At 47.3% G+C, this 16,942-nt stretch overlaps 1 protein-coding gene across 10 annotated transcripts in view; it reads left to right on the plus strand.

The window, feature by feature from the left end:
* Positions 1–536: 536 nt before the first annotated feature.
* The window catches only part of ALDH18A1 (aldehyde dehydrogenase 18 family member A1), a 67,910-nt gene continuing 51,504 nt past the window's right edge, over positions 537–16,942 (plus strand). Inside the window, exons 1-4 of one of the 10 annotated variants that reach the window (XM_078780621.1) lie at positions 537–595; positions 4,907–4,985; positions 14,479–14,708; positions 14,875–15,015. In XM_078780621.1, the coding sequence (XP_078636747.1) occupies positions 4,916–4,985; positions 14,479–14,708; positions 14,875–15,015 (441 nt within the window). In that variant the 5' untranslated portion in view covers positions 537–595; positions 4,907–4,915. Of the gene's footprint in view, positions 739–1,002; positions 1,078–4,219; positions 4,357–4,802; positions 4,986–14,478; positions 14,709–14,874; positions 15,016–16,942 lie in introns of those variants that run through there. The other 9 variants (XM_078780619.1, XM_068121214.2, XM_078780622.1 and 6 more) reach the window with 9 other exon arrangements.

A 16,942-nucleotide genomic window follows, 5' to 3' on the forward strand; every position in this document is an offset into this window, starting at 1 on the left:
TCTCCACTACCTACCTACACATTTATTATTTATTTATACACACATTAAATTACCATCTCCACTACCTACCTACACATTTATTATTTATTTATATACACATTAAATTACCATCTCCACTACCTACCTACACATTTATTATTTATTTATATACACATTAAATTACCATGTCCACTACCTACCTACACATTTATTATTTATTTATATACACATTAAATTACCATGTCCACTACCTACCTACACATTTATTATTTATTTATACACACATTAAATTACCATCTCCACTACCTACCTACAGATTTATTATTTATTTGTATGCACATTCAATTACCATGTCCACTACCTACCTACACATTTATTATTTATTTAAATGCAAAATCTACATGTCCCATTTTTTAGGTGAGGTCGGAGTCTTTTCCATGAGGAACTTTCATCCTCATGAAAATTGTTTAAATCCTACAAAGAAACAGTGGGAAGAAGCTTGTGAAAAGTTTGATGATATTCAACAAAAGGGGAGGGGAGGGGGGGTTGGAGGACGAACCGGAGATCACCGGGAGAGAGAGAGAGAGAAAGTGAGAGCTGTGAGGGAGCAAATGGGGTGAGTGGTAATTGGGGTAAACTGTATGAATATTTGTAAAGTGACAAAAGTTCGGGTTGTGGAGGAAGAAATGACGATGAGAAAAGAACACGTGGTGCTGGTGGGATTGACGTTTTAAAGACAAAAGGCCAAATATCAACAAGGTAAATACAGGTATTTCGGATGCGAAGGAAAACAAGAGGCACGTTGGCGTAACGACGCGGATTAGTCATTGTTACGTGAACAGTTAAAATAATTGTTACAATGTTGTTTATAAGGATAATAAATAATAATAACAGCACGGGACACGTCGACAGATTTTAAGGGGTAGTCTATGCTATCCAGTCATCGCCGAGGAGTCACAACGTCATTCGTCCATCTCGGTGTCAATCACAGCCGTTATGCTCCGCCCCATTGGCCTTGCCTTACTTTTGTTTTCAGCAAGGCTCTCAACTGCATTTATTGAGAGGTCGATTTACGGAGGGAGGTTTGCTGGTTTGCGGGTGAGATACTTCAGCGAAACGTCCTTGTGGGTTGGAGTTTTGTAAATGGGAAACTTAATTTAACGGGTTAAACGCTCGCTGCTATCCGGTCACATGACCATGGGTAATGCTTCCCATTGGTCAATTCCCAGCGAACGAAACATTCGACATTTAAAAAAAAGTTGCAGCCAATTATTATGAAAAAGTTTTTGCTTGACATGTATGATAATAATTTGTAATATCATTGCCATTAAAAAAATTTCTTAAATAAAAAGTTATTCAATTATGTTTTTAAAACCCTACAAAACAATGTGTTCATAATGTTTGGAATAATAGTTTTATGATGTTGTTTTGAATGCAGCCTGAGGATGCTGGTTGCATCATTTTCTGGAAGTGTAGCTGTGCCACTGATGCGGTGCCCCTGTTTCCATGCGTAAGCTGGTACTCATTTTGCCGACCTCAGAAGGATGACAGGCTGGATGAACCCACGTGGTGTTATTTAATGGCATGACAGGGGCTCAAACTCAAGACCCTAAGATCTTAAGCCATTCACCTTATCCATTAGGCCTAAGCCAACACCAGGTTTAGTTTTATGATGCAACAACATTATTGCGTTAGCTGGGTTATTGTCAACGTGGTTTCAGCTACGGCTGATAGTAAAACGAGTCTGAAAGGTATGTTGAAATGTTCGTTTATTAGTGTACCGTGAAACCTTCAGGAGAAGGGGTGATTAAAAAGCCGAGGTTGAAAAGGAAACATGAACTCAAGCAGCTTGAAGCACTGGACATTTGACCCATTGTTAAGATGTTCCGCAATACATCCTTATTGTTTTCCCTCCCCCTCTCTCTCTCTCTCTACCCGTTTGTTGTTGTTGTATAGTCCCAGACAGTTCTCTTGAAAAAGCCCGAGGCACGGAAGCAGCCGATTGATCTCGCAGGAGCGACCGAGAGATCCCCCACATATAGGATGATGTACCGGGGTGTTTTGGGTCTTCGGGGTGTTTTGGGTCTTCGGGGTGTTTTGGGTCTTCGGGGTGTTTTGGGTCTTCGGGGCGTTTTGGGTCTTCGGGGTGTTTTGGGTCTTCGGGGCGTTTTAGGTCTTCGGGGTGTTTTGGGTCTTCGGGGTGTTTTGGGTCTTCGGGGTGTTTTGGGTCTTCGGGGTGTTTTGGGTCTTCGGGGTGTTTTGGGTCTTCGGGGTGTTTTGGGTCTTCGGGGTGTTTTGAGTCTTCTGGGTGTTTTGGGTCTTCGGGGTGTTTTGGATCTTCGGGGTGTTTTGGGTCTTCGGGGTGTTTTGGGTCTTCGGGGTGTTTTGGGTCTTCGGGGTGTTTTGGGTCTTCGGGGTGTTTTGGGTCTTCTGGGTGTTTTGGGTCTTCGGGGGGGGGGGGGGAAAGGTCTTCGGGGTGTTTTTGGTCTTTGGGGTGTTTTGGGTCTTCGGGGTGTTTTGGGTCTTTAGGGTGTTTTGGGTCTTCGGGGTGTTTAGGGTGTTTTGGGTCTTCGGGGTGTTTTGGGTCTTCGGGGTCTTCGGGGTATTTAGGGTCTTCAGGGTCTTTTGGGTCTTTGGGGTCTTCGGGGTCTTCAGGGTCTTTTGGGTCTTTGGTGTCTTCAGGGGCTTTTGGGTCTTTTGGTTCCTCAGGCCTTCACGAAGTCAGGGCCACAACAGAGTTAGAGAGAGAGGGAAGAGACGAGAGGGAAAGAGCAGGTCCGTGGGGACCGATTGGCACTCTGACTGTGCTGCCATAACAAATTTTGGCAGCAGGGAAGAAGGGGGAAGATTTAGCCCCACTTGCATTGGGGGGTTCAATCACCAAAAAGAGGCGTCCCCAATAGTTGTCTCTTCCTGTTTGTTCATTCCCTTGCTTAGCGTCCAACTGTTGTCCTGACTCCCCCACTCTCATTTCATACCTTTCGTCACTTCACTCTCCCAGTCTCCCATGTGCCTCGGTCTTCGAAAGAAACAAAAAGTATGTATAAAACCTCATCAAAGATCTTGAGCTTAATAATGTTAACACTTTTCCACATAAGCTGTGCAACATTTGTCCTGAGAATGTCCTCGAATACAGATGCAGACCTTCAAAATGAGGCGTGTTAGTCTCGCCCCGAAGACGTTGTCAGACGATTGTATCGCTCGTGTCAATCTGTCTGTTTGTGTATCTGCATGTCCACGTCGATATATTTTTGCTTTAAAAATTCTTTCTCTGCAACCGCTGGTCTGATCGATGCGAAACTTTAAACATAGGAGGGATTCCCAATGGATAATAGTTTATTAAAACCTCTGAAGTCATAGATCACATGGTATGGCAGCCATATTGGATTAAAGGAAATAATTTGGACTTCTCTGAAACCGCTCAACGAAAATTTTTTAAACTTAGCAAATGTGATCAACTACCCATGGGGTATACAGGGTGAAAATTATGTCATCGGTGAAGTGGTATACCAACCATAATTGGTTGAATCGAAATCCTTATCTGAAAAATCTGAAACTTCATGTATCTGATCTGTGACCCGATGTGAGTGAAGAATTCAATTTATGACGTCATTGGTCACATGGTCTGGCAGCCATATTGGATTGAAAAAAACGGTTTTTAAAATCCTCTTGAGAACCACAGAGCAGATCGATGCCACACCTCATACATACTGCATGATCAACGAGGCATGGGGAATTTGTTAAGATCTGATTTGATTCAAATCACCCCCCTCTCTTTAGACTGTTATATACCTCATGTTTCGCAGGCAATGTGTTACATGAATGACTACACCCACCTTCAGAGGGGATGTTAAGCCAGGTGTTCCATCTGCAAGTATTCGCTTGTGGAAGTCAAAGAAAGTCCCACTGCACCTTTCAAATCATATTATTCCCAATCATAATTTTTTTTCTTTCATCTACATGGGGACCTTGGTCTTGAGCTACACATCAGTGGCATGGATGCTCCATTAAAATTGATGCAAACCACCTTTTGGAGTCCACACGAGCTTGATATACCTTTGACGCTATTCTGAACTGCAGATGAGGATGAAAATAAATCTTAAAAGGACGATAGTATACAGAATGTAGTAAACCGAGAATGCAAATAAACCGCGGTGTTTTGAAGAGTGGAGACCTGTCCTGGCCATGACCCAGGTACAATGTCTGAACGTGGTTTGTAAAGTCCAAGGGTCAAATCGATAAAAAAAACTCTTTGAAACCCAGATGTGAGGAATCATTTTTGAAGCGGTCCTCACAACTGCTGACCAGCACGCTGGTGTACACCTTCACGGTTCGAACTTCAACGCGGTGTGTGTGTGTGTGGGTGCAACTTAAAAGGTAAGGGTGTGGTTGTGGATTTCTGGGGATCTGCGTTTTCTCCGTTTGTTCTCGCTTCATGCGACGAGCAGAGAGGTTTCCACGATGAGGTCCCAAAGTTTGAATGAGTGATCCTTCTCGAGTCCGAAGCCACAGCTCACTCAACTATGCTTTTGGATGTGTAAAAACAATGTGATTATGATGCTCAGCACTCATTATTGGTGCTGTTGGCATTTTGTTTTCTCCCAGTGGTTGCTTGATTTATCAATTCAATTCCATGTATGGTGATGCTAATCTCTGTTTAAAGAGGCTCCTGTACTTGTGACAAAATGAGAGTGAGGCAGCAATTAGATCAATGATTGTGCATCATTTTTCTGAAGCCTGCTGCCCCATTTCCAAACATGAAGGGTCGATGACTGGGCTGAAGCCCCTGAAGGCCCAGAAGGTTATGGGGTAACAACAGCGCAGTTGCCGACATAACAGCCCACTGCTCCTAGATTCAGCACTTTTAACCATCCATTTAATCAATGAGTGGTTCCATAGTATATTCAATCTCTGTGTTGGGATGCAGGGTGCAGTGATGGCGGGGTGCTTGCTGTGGGGCTACCGTGGTGCGAGTCTGGCAGGAAAGGTGTGCCAAAGAGTGTCAGGTGAGGAATTTAATTTTTTCTTTAAAATCTTCCACCTTATTCCATAAATAATTATCTTTATCTTACAAGTTTCTAGAGATTTGCTAAAACTGTTTGAGGTGACCGAGGACCATTGGTGGGTGGGGTGGACAGTGTATTCAACAATTTACATGTTGCTATTTCTTTCGACATTTTAAATATCTTGAAATACCTGATGATAATCCATCTCACTGTCTTTTTTGTATACATAGTCGAGGCTCGTGGAAGAGCTAGTACACTAAACGGATCAGGATGTAACAGGAACAGCGAAGAGAGGGGGAAATACCAACAGTGGAGTTGAAGGCCTAGATAGAGGGACACTTGAACAAACAATGGGTGTGGAGAGGAATGGGAGCAGGAGAGGACACATAGCATGGACAAGATGGATACAAAGGGCACCTCCAAACTGGAAAAACTGGAAATTTGGAAGAAGGAGAGGAATTGGGGTGGTGATGGTAATGAACAGCCTTCTTGAAGACTCTCTTTTTTTTTTCTCTCTCTTTTTTGTATACTGAATCGAGGCTCGTGAAAGCTAACATTTACTTCACAAACAAATCAACCAGACAAACAAAACACACAAAAAGAGGGAGCAGAAAACAAGATGGGGAGAGAAGGGGAAGCACACAAACACAACATTTGAGAGCAGGGAGATGTGTGGAAAGGAGAGGGCTTGGGGGGAGGAGGCATGGGAAGGGGGGGGGGGGTGGAGGGAGAAGTATAAAACACAAGGACACCAAGGACTTCCAGGACATAAGTTGGTATTTCAAAAAAGTGGAATTGGGGTGAAATTAGCGGGGGTAGAAAAATCAAGGTTTTGGATGGGGGAAGATAAGAGATGGTGGTGAACAGCTGTTTTAAAGACCTGGAGGGTGGAGTGGGATTGAAGAGAGTGAGGGAGTTTGTTCCAGAGGCGGGAGAAAAGAGGAATGAAGGAGTGAAGGTGAGCAGAGAGTCTTGATTTTGGCAGTTTGACCATAAGAGGGTTGCAGGCAGATCTTGTGCGACCTGTAGGAATATTTGCGGGACAGAGCCCAGAGAGAGCTGGGGGGGCAAGGCCAGAGAGGAGTCGGTAGAAGATGGAAAGACCACCAACCTGCCTGCGGTGAGTGAGTGAGAGGCCCTTGGAGTTAGCTTCATCACGGGAGATTCCAATGATTCTGAATGCTTTGGTTTCAACAGCGTGAAGACGAGCTAGGTGTGAGGCAGGAGCACCAGCCCAGAGGGGAGAGCAGTATTCCATTGAGCTGCAGATGAAAGCCTTGTATGTGGTGAGGAGCTCAGGTGTGCCAAGGAAGGACTTCGCACAATGGAGGATGCCCAGTCGGCGACTGGCTTTGGAGGCCAGATTTGAAATGTGGTTTTCCCAGGAAAGATCATGGCAGATAGTGAGACCCAAAAGCTTGAGTGACAGAACTTCTTGGAGAGGATTATTCAGAAAGTGGATGGGAGGGTTGTCCAGTCGGTCTTTTCGGAGAGGCATCGTAAGAGTGTGAGATTTGTCAGGATTGAAAGACATGTTCCACTTGTTTGCCCAGTCTGTGATTTTGTCCAGGTCTGCAGAGAGTGAGGAGGCTGCAGACTGCCGATCTGAGGGATGAAGAATGGAGCGACAGAGAGTAGAGTCATCAGCAAAGAGATACAGAGGATTTTCAAGAGAGTCAGAGAGATCATTGATGAAGACCAGAAAAAGCACAGGGCCCAGAACACTGCCTTGTGGAACTCCAGCCTGAACAGGAAGAGGAGATGAGAGAAACCCATTCAGGGCCACACGTTGACTACGACTAGAGAGGAAGTCCGCCAGCCATGCGTGGAGATTTCCATGGATACCAAAAGAGGAGAGTTTGGTGAGCAGAGCGGGGTGCCAGACCGTATCGAAGGCACGTGATATGTCAAGGGAGACTGCTCTAATTTCCTGTTTGGCATTGAGGACCTCCATCCATTGATGAGAAAGCAGAAGCAGCATGTCCAGAGTAGAGTGTCCAGGTCTGAAACCAAATTAGTGATCAGAGATCAAGCCATTGGAGAAGAGGAAAGATTTCATATCTGAAGCAATGATGGATTCCATGACTTTGCTGATAATTGGGAGAACCTGATTGGACTGTAGTTGCTGGGATCTGTTTTTGCACCTTTTTTGTGCAAAGCGGTGATGTTGGCAGATTTCCAAGCAGATGGAAGATGACCTTGAGCAAAAGAGAGGGTGAAGAGAACAGAGAGAGGGAGTGAAAGAGCGGAAGAACAGGATTTTAGGACCCGTGGGCTGATGCCGTCAGGTCCAGTTGCAGAATCCGAGTCGAGGGTTGACAGAAACTTTTCCACCTTGTCAGGAGGAAAGGACACAGAGTCCAGGAGCAGCTGGGTACGACTGGGTACGGTGGGTACAGAGAGGGATGGGTTTGGGACACAAGATTTAGAGGCAAACACAGAGTTGAGGCATTCGGCTTTGTCACGTGCGGTGTCAACTGTGTAGCCATTTGAGGTAAGGGAGGGGATGGAGGGGGAACAAACACCAGAAACAGATTTGACCAGACGCCACCAGGATTTGGAAGAGGGAGACAGATAAGAGAGTTCGGTCCTGAGAACGGAGAGATATTGTTTCCTGGCTGTCCTGAGGGTGGACACACACTTGTTTCGGGCTTTGTGAAAGGAAATGAGATTTCCTTCCGTTGGATTTGCTTTCCAGGAGACGAAAGCAAGTTGTTTCTGGGCAATAGCCTCACCACAAGATTCCGTGTACCATGGACGGGAGGAAGGGTATGACAACAGAAGACGAGATGGGATAAATATGTGCATGAGAGAGAGCAGTTTGCTTTGGAAGAATTCCCAGGAAGAATTTATGTCAGAGGCAGTAGAGATGAGAGACCAGTCCAGATGATTGATGGCTGCTTGAAGACCATGCCAGTTGGCCTGAGTGAAATGCCAGACTCGTCGACGCTGAGGAGGCTCTCTGAGAATGGTCAGAGAGATCTCCACTTTAACAAGCACATGATCAGAAGAGCCGATTGGAGCAGAAGAAGAGCAGCAGACATTTTCAGGGAAGTTAGTCATAACCAAGTCCAGAAGAGAAGATGCTCCGTTGACTGAAATCCAGGTCGGGAAATTGACAGATTGTGTCAGTCCCAGTGATTCACAGAAGTCCTTTGCTGAAGAGCCATGGCTGGTGAGAGAGGTACCCACACCCAGCCAACTGGCATGGTGACAGTTGAAATCACCACATATGAGGAAGAGAGAGTTGGGATGGGTAGATAGAAGTTGGTCCATATTCTCAGACAGCGAGATGTAGATGGAGTCATCACTGTTTGGTGGATGGTACAACACACATATGAACAAAAGGTGGGAGCGATGGGGAAGCCGTAGCCAAAGGTATTCCTGGGGGTGAGGTGGAGAGAGGGCAGTGCAGGGCGAGTGAGGAAGAGAGTTTTTTTTATAAAGATAGCAACCCCACCTCCAGGACGAGGCTCAGGTCTATCATACCGGAGGAGGGAGTAACCTGGGAGAGATACCAAAGAATCAGAGACATCATGAAGGAGGAAAGTTTCTGTTAAGCAGATCACGTCTGGTTTGTCAGAAGCAACCTGTATGGAGAGATCAGACAAGTTTGAGCGAAGGCCCCAGATGTTTGAGGTCCATACTGTTAAGGAAGAGGAAGGGGGAGCATCGGATACAGAACAGGGGGGAGGGAGCGGTAGGGTAAGATGTGGAAGAGGAGGAAGAGGTAGTGTTACGGATTCCGGGTTTAGGTGAATTACTATTCATGTCATTGCTTATTAATGTTTATTCTATTAAAGGTTGTTGTGGTTAAATGGTTAGAGAGGCTCCGGATAACAGGAGACCGGAAACGGGATGGTGACCCGGAAGAAAAAAAAGACACCTAGGTCGGAGAAAAAGCGGCCATCTTCTGCTCCTCGCCCAGCTCCGACGTGAGCGGTGTCGATATTGAGCAGCGTGGGGAACGCTGCGTTTGAAAGCCCGTCTGGCGAGAGGAGTTACCTGCACGGGGTAATTACCGGTTACGCGTCAAGTTGCCGTGGGTTCGTGCACGGAACCAAGCATCCGGCACCGTTCGCCTCAACATCTACAAGGACGCATACGGGTCGCACCTTGGGCCTTGCGCGCTTTGCGAGCCGCGCTTTGCTTTGCCCGCTTTGCTTTGCAAGGAGGTGTGCGCTGCAGCAGCTGTTCCCGGTACGCGATGTGCACGTTTGGAGCACGTCAGCCAGGGGTTCGTTCAACCGCCCGTGTGCGGAGAAGTCGACCTTCACCTTGGTCTGGAGGGGCCCAGAAACATTGTGAGGGACAGTGACCATTGAGGGGTCGTGAGTGGGGAAAGGGGAGACATATATGAGATGGCCATCTTAGTAATATTGTGATTGATTGTTGATTGTTGTTGATGGATTGAGAATATATTATATTAATTAATCCGGATCCTTGGTGTGGGGTTGCTTATTGACCTGAATTGTTTGTGTCTTTCATATTGATTGCATTACGAAAGCATATAGATCATATATCTTTCTGGCGGGGTCCTCCCACGGTCCCGGGGTCACCAAGACCAGGTAGTTACCGGGAGGACCACGTGACAGAATTGGGGGCTCGTCCAATTGAAAGCCGGGATATAAAATTGTATAAAATAATAAAATAATATTTTTATTAATTAAAATTTATTAATTGGTAAATTTTGGGGAAATTGTGGTAAAGTTGTGGTAAAGAAGGTTAACAGGTGTTAACGATAGGCACCATGGCGTTTGTGGCACAGAAATTTGCCGTAACCCTGAGTGAGGCACAGTTCCGAGCGTTACTAAAGTCGGACCTCTTGAAATTGGCCAAACATTTTAACTTGGAGGTCCGAACTAATTTGAGGAAGGCAGAGTTGCAGACCACGGTGATACAATCTATGGTGGGATTAGGAACATGGGACGAGTTAGCCTGGGAGTGGCTACCCGAAGAACCAGAAGACGTTGAGCTCCGGAAACTGGAGTTGCAATTACGGAGCCAGGAACGGATCAGAAGAGGAAAGGAAAGCAGAAGAGAGGAGAGAAGAGAAACAAGCAGAGGAAAGGAGAGTGGAACGAGAACTCCAGGAAAGGTTAGAAGGGAGAAAAGCAGAGGAGAGGAGAGCTGCAAGGGAACTCGAAGCAGAGGAGAGAAAAGCCGAAAGGGAATTAAAGGAACGTGACATGGAGCTTCAGCAAGAAATTAAATTCAAGGAGCTGGAGTTAAAAAGAGAACGGGGAGAGGTACCACCCTTGCTGACTGGGCCGACACCTAGCCAGAACACCTGGAATGTGGGCAGACATGTGAGGCTGGTTCCACCCTTCAGTGAAAAGGAAGTCACTCAATTTTTTCCACACTTTGAGAAAGTGGCTCGACAGTTAAACTGGCCGGAGGAGGCCTGGACCATACTAGTGCAAAGTGTGCTGGTGGGTAAAGCTCAAGAGATTTATTCGGCGCTACCAATGGACCAATGTGCAGATTATGAGGTATTGAAGAAGCACATCCTCAAAGCCTATGAGTTGGTTCCTGAAGCTTACCGGCAAAAATTCAGGAATGCCAGGAAGAGGGAGAGTGAGACCCATGTGGAGTTTGCCAGAGTGAAAGAAAACATGTTTGATCGGTGGTGTGAGTCAAAAGGAGTCGGGAACGACTTCGAAGCATTGCGTGACTTGATCCTGGTGGAGGAATTTCAACAGTGTGTCCACGAGGACATCAAAGTGTACCTGCAGGAAAAGAAAGTACCGAAGTTGTGGGACGCAGCCACCATGGCAGATGATTATGCCTTAACACACCGGATAGGGGTCCACGAACCTAACTCCTCGCCTAGATTTCCGCAGGGGAGTTGTGGAACAGCAGGTGCGGAGAACGACAATACATGGCGGCGGCCTCAAGATGATTATGGGGACAACGCTGATACCCGAACTGTTCGAAATCAGAGGGCGACGGGCCCAAGACAAACTTATTTTCCGGGGGGCCCGAGGCAGACCACGAGTTTTTCCTCCGGGCCTACTTGCGCCTTTTGCAAAAAACCTGGACACTTGATGTCCAGTTGTTACCTCATGAAAAGGGACACCCCAGAGCGGAGTCCGACTATTACAACTCCGAATGCGATGGCAAGCGTAAGAAATGGCCCACAGAAGAGTTACCAACCATTTATTTATGAGGGGTTGGTCTCACTCGAGGGAGACTTGACTAACCCAAGACCTGTTAGGGTATTGAGGGACACAGGAGCCCATCAATCCTTCATGCTTGAAGGCATTTTGCCATTGTCAAAGAGTACCGCAACTGGTGATAGGGTTCGGTTACAAGGGATCGGTGGCTGTGTTAGTGCCCCACTTCATGTTATCCATTTGGAATCCGATTTGGTGTCAGGACCGGTCACCGTCGGTTTACAAGCCACGCTTCCTGTAGAGGGAGTATCTGTGATTATCGGAAATGATTTGGCCGGGGGGCAAATTTATGGTAACCCGAGGGTGGGTAAAGAGCACCGCAGGGGAAATAACACCACCCCAGCTCGGGATGGCGACAAAACTGCCAAGTTATTTGTAGGGGGACTGAACTTCAACACAGAGGAAGAAGTTCTGACCTCTGTCTTCAACAGATATGGGCCGCTGGTGGAAGTGCGGGTGGTAAAAGACAGAGAAATGCAACGGTCAAGAGGGTTCGGCTTTGTCACGTTTGCAAGCACAAAAGACGCCAGGGAGGCAGAGAAGAATTGGAATGGTAAGGATTTGGAGGGTCGGACCATAACAGTAGGGAAGGCATTTCATAGGCGTCGAGAGGTCTACAGAAGAGGACCACTTGGCGGTAGTTTTGGTGTTGGCAGCAGCCGATATTACTATGGAGGCTCCCAGAGTTACGGCATCTCCCGAAAGAATGATTGGCAGAGGACTGGCCGAGAAGGAGACCGCCAGTCAGGTGACTGCTGGGACAAGGGGTCCCACCGTAACTGTTAGGAGTCTGGAGAAGTTGAAGCACTCGATATACGGCGGAGCCGCCGAGCCTAGGCTCCTACACGGGCTAACCGTGAACGCCACGTTCTTAAAAGGCATCCGGTTAGGGAACGTTCCTGCACGGACTAACAGTGAACTCCACGTTCTTAAAGGCGTCCATGTAATGAACTTTCCTCCCCGGACTCACCGTGAACCCCACATTCCTTAAGGCGTCCATGTAGTGAGTACTCAGCTGGGCCTCCATCCAAGAGCAACTAGAAGTTGTTGACGCTTGGTCTAGAGGGAATTACCTTGGAATCTCTGGGGGGTTTTGGTGAAAGTTTGTTGCTTTATTTTTGAGATGCGATAATTGTGCCCGGGGGGAACTGATGATTTGGGGTATCGGGTTTGTTTATCAAAGTTGGCCGGCCCAGAAAGTTTTCGCGGGGTTCAAACTTTCTTTCTTGAAGGGGGGGAGTGTTACGGATTCCGGGTTTAGGTGAATTACTATTCATGTCATTGCTTATTAATGTTTATTCTATTAAAGGTTGTTGTGGTTAAATGATTGAGAGGCTCCGGATAACAGGAGACCAGAAACGGGATGGTGACCCGGAAGAAAAAAAAGACACGAGGTCGGAGAAAAAGCGGCCATCTTCTGCTCCTCGCCCAGCTCCGACGCGAGCGGTGTCGATATTGAGCAGCGTGGGGAACGCTGCGTTTGAAAGCCCATCTGGCGAGAGGAGTTACCTGCGCGGGGTAATTACCGGTTACGCGTCAAGTTGCCGTGGGTTCGTGCACGGAACCAAGCATCCGGCACCGTTCGCCTCAACATCTACAAGGACGCGTACGGGTCGCACCTTGGGCCTCGCGCGCTTTGCGAGCCGCGCTTTGCTTTGCCCGCTTTGCTTTGCAAGGAGGTGTGCGCTGCAGCAGCTGTTCCAGGTACGCGATGTGCACGTTTGGAGCACGTCAGCCAGGGGTTCGTTCAACCGCCCGTGTGCGGAGAAGTCGACCTTCACCTTGGTCTGGAGGGGCCCATAGACATTGTGAGGGACAGTGACCATTGATTGAGGGGTCGTGAGTGGAGAAAGGGGGGACATATATGAGATGGCCATCTTAGTAATATTGTGATTGATTGTTGATTGTTGTTGATGGATTGAGAATATATTATTAATTAATCCGGATCCTTGGTGTGGGGTTGCTTATTGACCTGAATTGTTTGTGTCTTTCATATTGATTGCATTACGAAAGCGTATAGATCATATATCTTTCTGGCGGGGTCCTCCCACGGTCCGGGGGTCACCAAGACCAGGTAGTTACCGGGAGGACCACGTAACAGTAGGGAGAGCTGTTGAAGGTGTGTCGGAGATTACAGAATAGCTTGGAGAAAGGGAAGAATGGGGCAGACAAAAGGTTTGATGGTGATTGGGAGAGGCGCAGTGAGGGGTGATTTGACGAGGGGGAAGAGCGAGGCAGAAGGTTGAGGGAGATGAAGGTGAAAATTGGAAGGGGGAAGAAGCGGGGAGGACGTTTTGAGGGGGAGGGGTGAGAGGGGAGTCTAGGAGGGGAGGAGCGAGGGAGAGTCTCGGAGGGGAGGGGTGTGGGGGGAGATTTGAAAGGAATGGGTGATTGGGAAGATTTGGAGGGGAGGGGCAAGGGGGAAGATTTGAAAGAGATGGGTGATGGGGATGATTTGGAGGGGATGGGCAAGGGGGTAGATTTAGAAGGGAGGGGTGATGGGAAATGGGATTTTGGGGTGATGGGATTTTGAAAAATGTACGATTAATGGGAAACGAACATTTATTGCAAAATGAGTTTCTTGAGACATTCGAGTCAAAAATACGTTTGAGGACGCTGGAGGGAGGATGGAGTGCTGGAGAGTTTAAGGAATGAATGAAAGATGCACTATAAGAGATGGAATTTTTTTTTGGAATGAATGGATTTGGTGAGCAAGTCGAACGCATCCTTTTATAGAAGAAGAAGAAAAAGGTGTTATAGAATATGACAGAATACAGGTCTTCAGGGTTCAGATGAGACATTTTTTAACAACGTGATCACAAACAACGTGGTCGAAGAACGAACGAACAAATAAGAACGAATAAACGAATAAGAACGGAAGGAAATGTTTTTTTTTTTTTTGTTTTTTTTTTGAGATTTTAAAACAAGGAAGTATGGGATGAAAAGACCATGAAAAACAGCGACCAGAAAATAATTGCAGCGCGATCGGAGAACCGCTGAGACAAAAACAAAGCCTCAAGCCAAGGTTGGACACAGTAGCCTAGTACTACACTTAGGCCTCAGAATACGCGATAAGAAAGACCGACGATTCTGTACACAGGTATGAAAAACCAACGCCAAGAATACTATTAAAGACACCCCAATAGGTACATACAAGACCAGTTTCGACAAAAACACAATTGTGAAAACACACAACACAAACACACACAAACACACACACACACAAACACACAAAAACACTTTCCTCCCATTTTCCTCTGCAATCCTTAATCTTGGCCTTTTGCATCACTAATATACCCTCACATTTCTTTACACAGGAGGACAAATTCAGTGCTTCGTGTTCTCCATTGGACGGTTCAACTCAAGATCAGCATTACGGTCACGATTGCAATCATCTTGGGAGGTAGAACGTGACGTTCCAAGACTTTTGACTCGCGCAGACCTGCGTAATGCCCGGCGTATCGTAGTGAAGCTTGGCTCTGCTGTAGTCACTCGAATAGATGGGTGTGGCCTGGCTCTGGGACGGCTTGCCTCCATCGTGGAGCAGGTAAACCACTTCATTTCCAATGCATAACACCAACTACTTAAAGCAGTCTTCCAAATCCCTCATAGCTCAACATCTGTGTATATTAACTACTTCCCTCCAGGTATTTCTGACTTAACCAATCCCCTCAAGTCCATTCTCTGGCTGTTCAATTTGTATCATTGTGCAGATAGCAGAGCTGCAGAGCCAGGGTCGTGAGATGCTCTTGGTGACCAGTGGTGCAGTGGCTTTTGGACGGCAGAGGCTCCGTCATGAAGTGCTCCTTTCTCAGAGTGTGCGGCAAGCACTGCACTCCACATCTCTGGATTCAGTAGGTTACTCATTAATCACTTCACTCTATACTCTTAATGTCACGATAACCATTTCACTTTCTATCACTGTGCACTTATTTCAATTCTCACCCTCTCGTTTGCATTATTACTAGAGTAATTGAGAAGGAATTTATCAACAACAACAACAACAATCTGATTCAATCTTCCATTGGAAGTGAATTGTTGATTAAGCCTTAAGCAAGCTACTCAAACTCTTATTAACCAGGAAGAATATTGTTACATTGGAGGGGGTATGTTTTAGCTCGTTTGTTAAGTTAGCATTGTAGCAGTTACCGCTGGATGCACACAATCGCCTTGCACCGGCCAGAACACGGCCAGACGCGCCTCTCCCGGGCATGCCCGGACTCACTGTTCCCGGGCACGCCCGAACCTCCCGGGCACGCCCGGTCTCGTCTTTCCCGGGCATGCCCGCTCTCGCCTTTCCAGGGCTCGCCCAGAGCGTCCGGGCATGCCCGCTCTCGCCTTTCCAGGGCTCGCCCAGAGCGTCCGGGCATGCCCGCTATCGCCTTTCCAGGGCTCGCCCAGAGCGTCCGGGCATGCCCGCTATCGCCTTTCCAGGGCTCGCCCAGAGCGTCCAGGCATGCCCGCTATCGCCTTTCCAGGGCTCGCCCAGAGCGTCCGGGCATGCCCGCTATCGCCTTTCCAGGGCTCGCCCAGAGCGTCTGGGCATGCCCGCTCTCACCTTTCCAGTGCTCGTCCAGAGCGCCCGGGCACGCCCAGCCTCGACTTGCCAGGCCGCAGCCAAACACGCCCGGGCAGGTCCAGACTCGCCTTTCCAAGGCTCGCCCTTGACACCCGGGCATGCCCGGTATAGCTTTTGCCGGGCAAACTTCCCGACATAAATGTGTATATATATTGCTGCCCGATAAACGGGCTTTTGTCAGAATACCTGAGCTGTTTTGTTTCAATAAAGCAACTCGGACGAATTCTGTCTTTGGTCGCGTCAATTCTTTCGACTCGCGTTGGAGCGCAGCTCCTTCAGCATGGTCCGTGTGTTCGTATAGGTTAGAACATTTTTTGTAACCAGGGACAGGTTCGAGTGAAGTTGCTCTGTTCTTAGGTGTGCCATAAGCGGCGGTATAGGCTGGGTGCCTTCATCTGGTGGCTGGATGCCGTCGCTGTGGGCTGGTCCATTCTGCTTCAGGGAGGCCAGTCCATGTCCATCCATGTTAGCAGACCTTTAAACTTGACAATGTTAATGCAAAGTCCTAAATCACTATTTGATTTCCTTTCAGTCCCATTAAATACCAGATGAGAATATATTTTGCCTTTTTAGCAGAATGGACAGTGACTGGTCCAGGTCCAGGTGCAACAGCTTCAGATTAATGATAAACAGGAGATTTAGTTTTTTTTTGTTGTTTTTTTTAAATACAGAATCGAGGCTCGTGAAAGAGCTAACATTTATCACACAAACATATCAAACAAACAAACAAAGTATATAAAAAGGGGAGCGGTAGACAAGATGGGGAGAGAAGGGGAAGCACATAAACACAACATTTGAGAGCAGGGACATCGGGAATGTGTGGGAGGGAGAGGGATTGGGGGAAGGGGGGGGGGGAGGGAGGGTGGGAGAAGTATAAAACACAAGGACACCAAGGAATTCCAGGAAAGAAGTTGGTATTTCAAAAAAGTGGATTTTGGGTGAAATTAGCGGGGGTAGAAAAGATCAAGGTTTTGGATGCTGGAAGATAAGAGATGGTGGTGAACAGCTGTTTTAAAGACCTGGAGGGAGGAGTGGGATTGAAGAGAGTGAGGGAGTTTGTTCCAGAGGCGGGAGAAAAGAGGAATGAAGGAGTGAAGGTGAGCAGAGAGTCTTGATTTTGGCAGTTTAACCATAAGAGAGTTGCAAGCAGATCTTGTGTGACCTGTAGGAATATTTGGGGGACAGAGCCCAGAGAGAGCTGG

This window comes from Myxine glutinosa, chromosome 6 (genome assembly GCF_964187855.1).
Source record: "Myxine glutinosa chromosome 6, kmMyxGlut1.1, whole genome shotgun sequence".
Classification (NCBI taxonomy): domain Eukaryota; kingdom Metazoa; phylum Chordata; class Myxini; order Myxiniformes; family Myxinidae; genus Myxine; species Myxine glutinosa.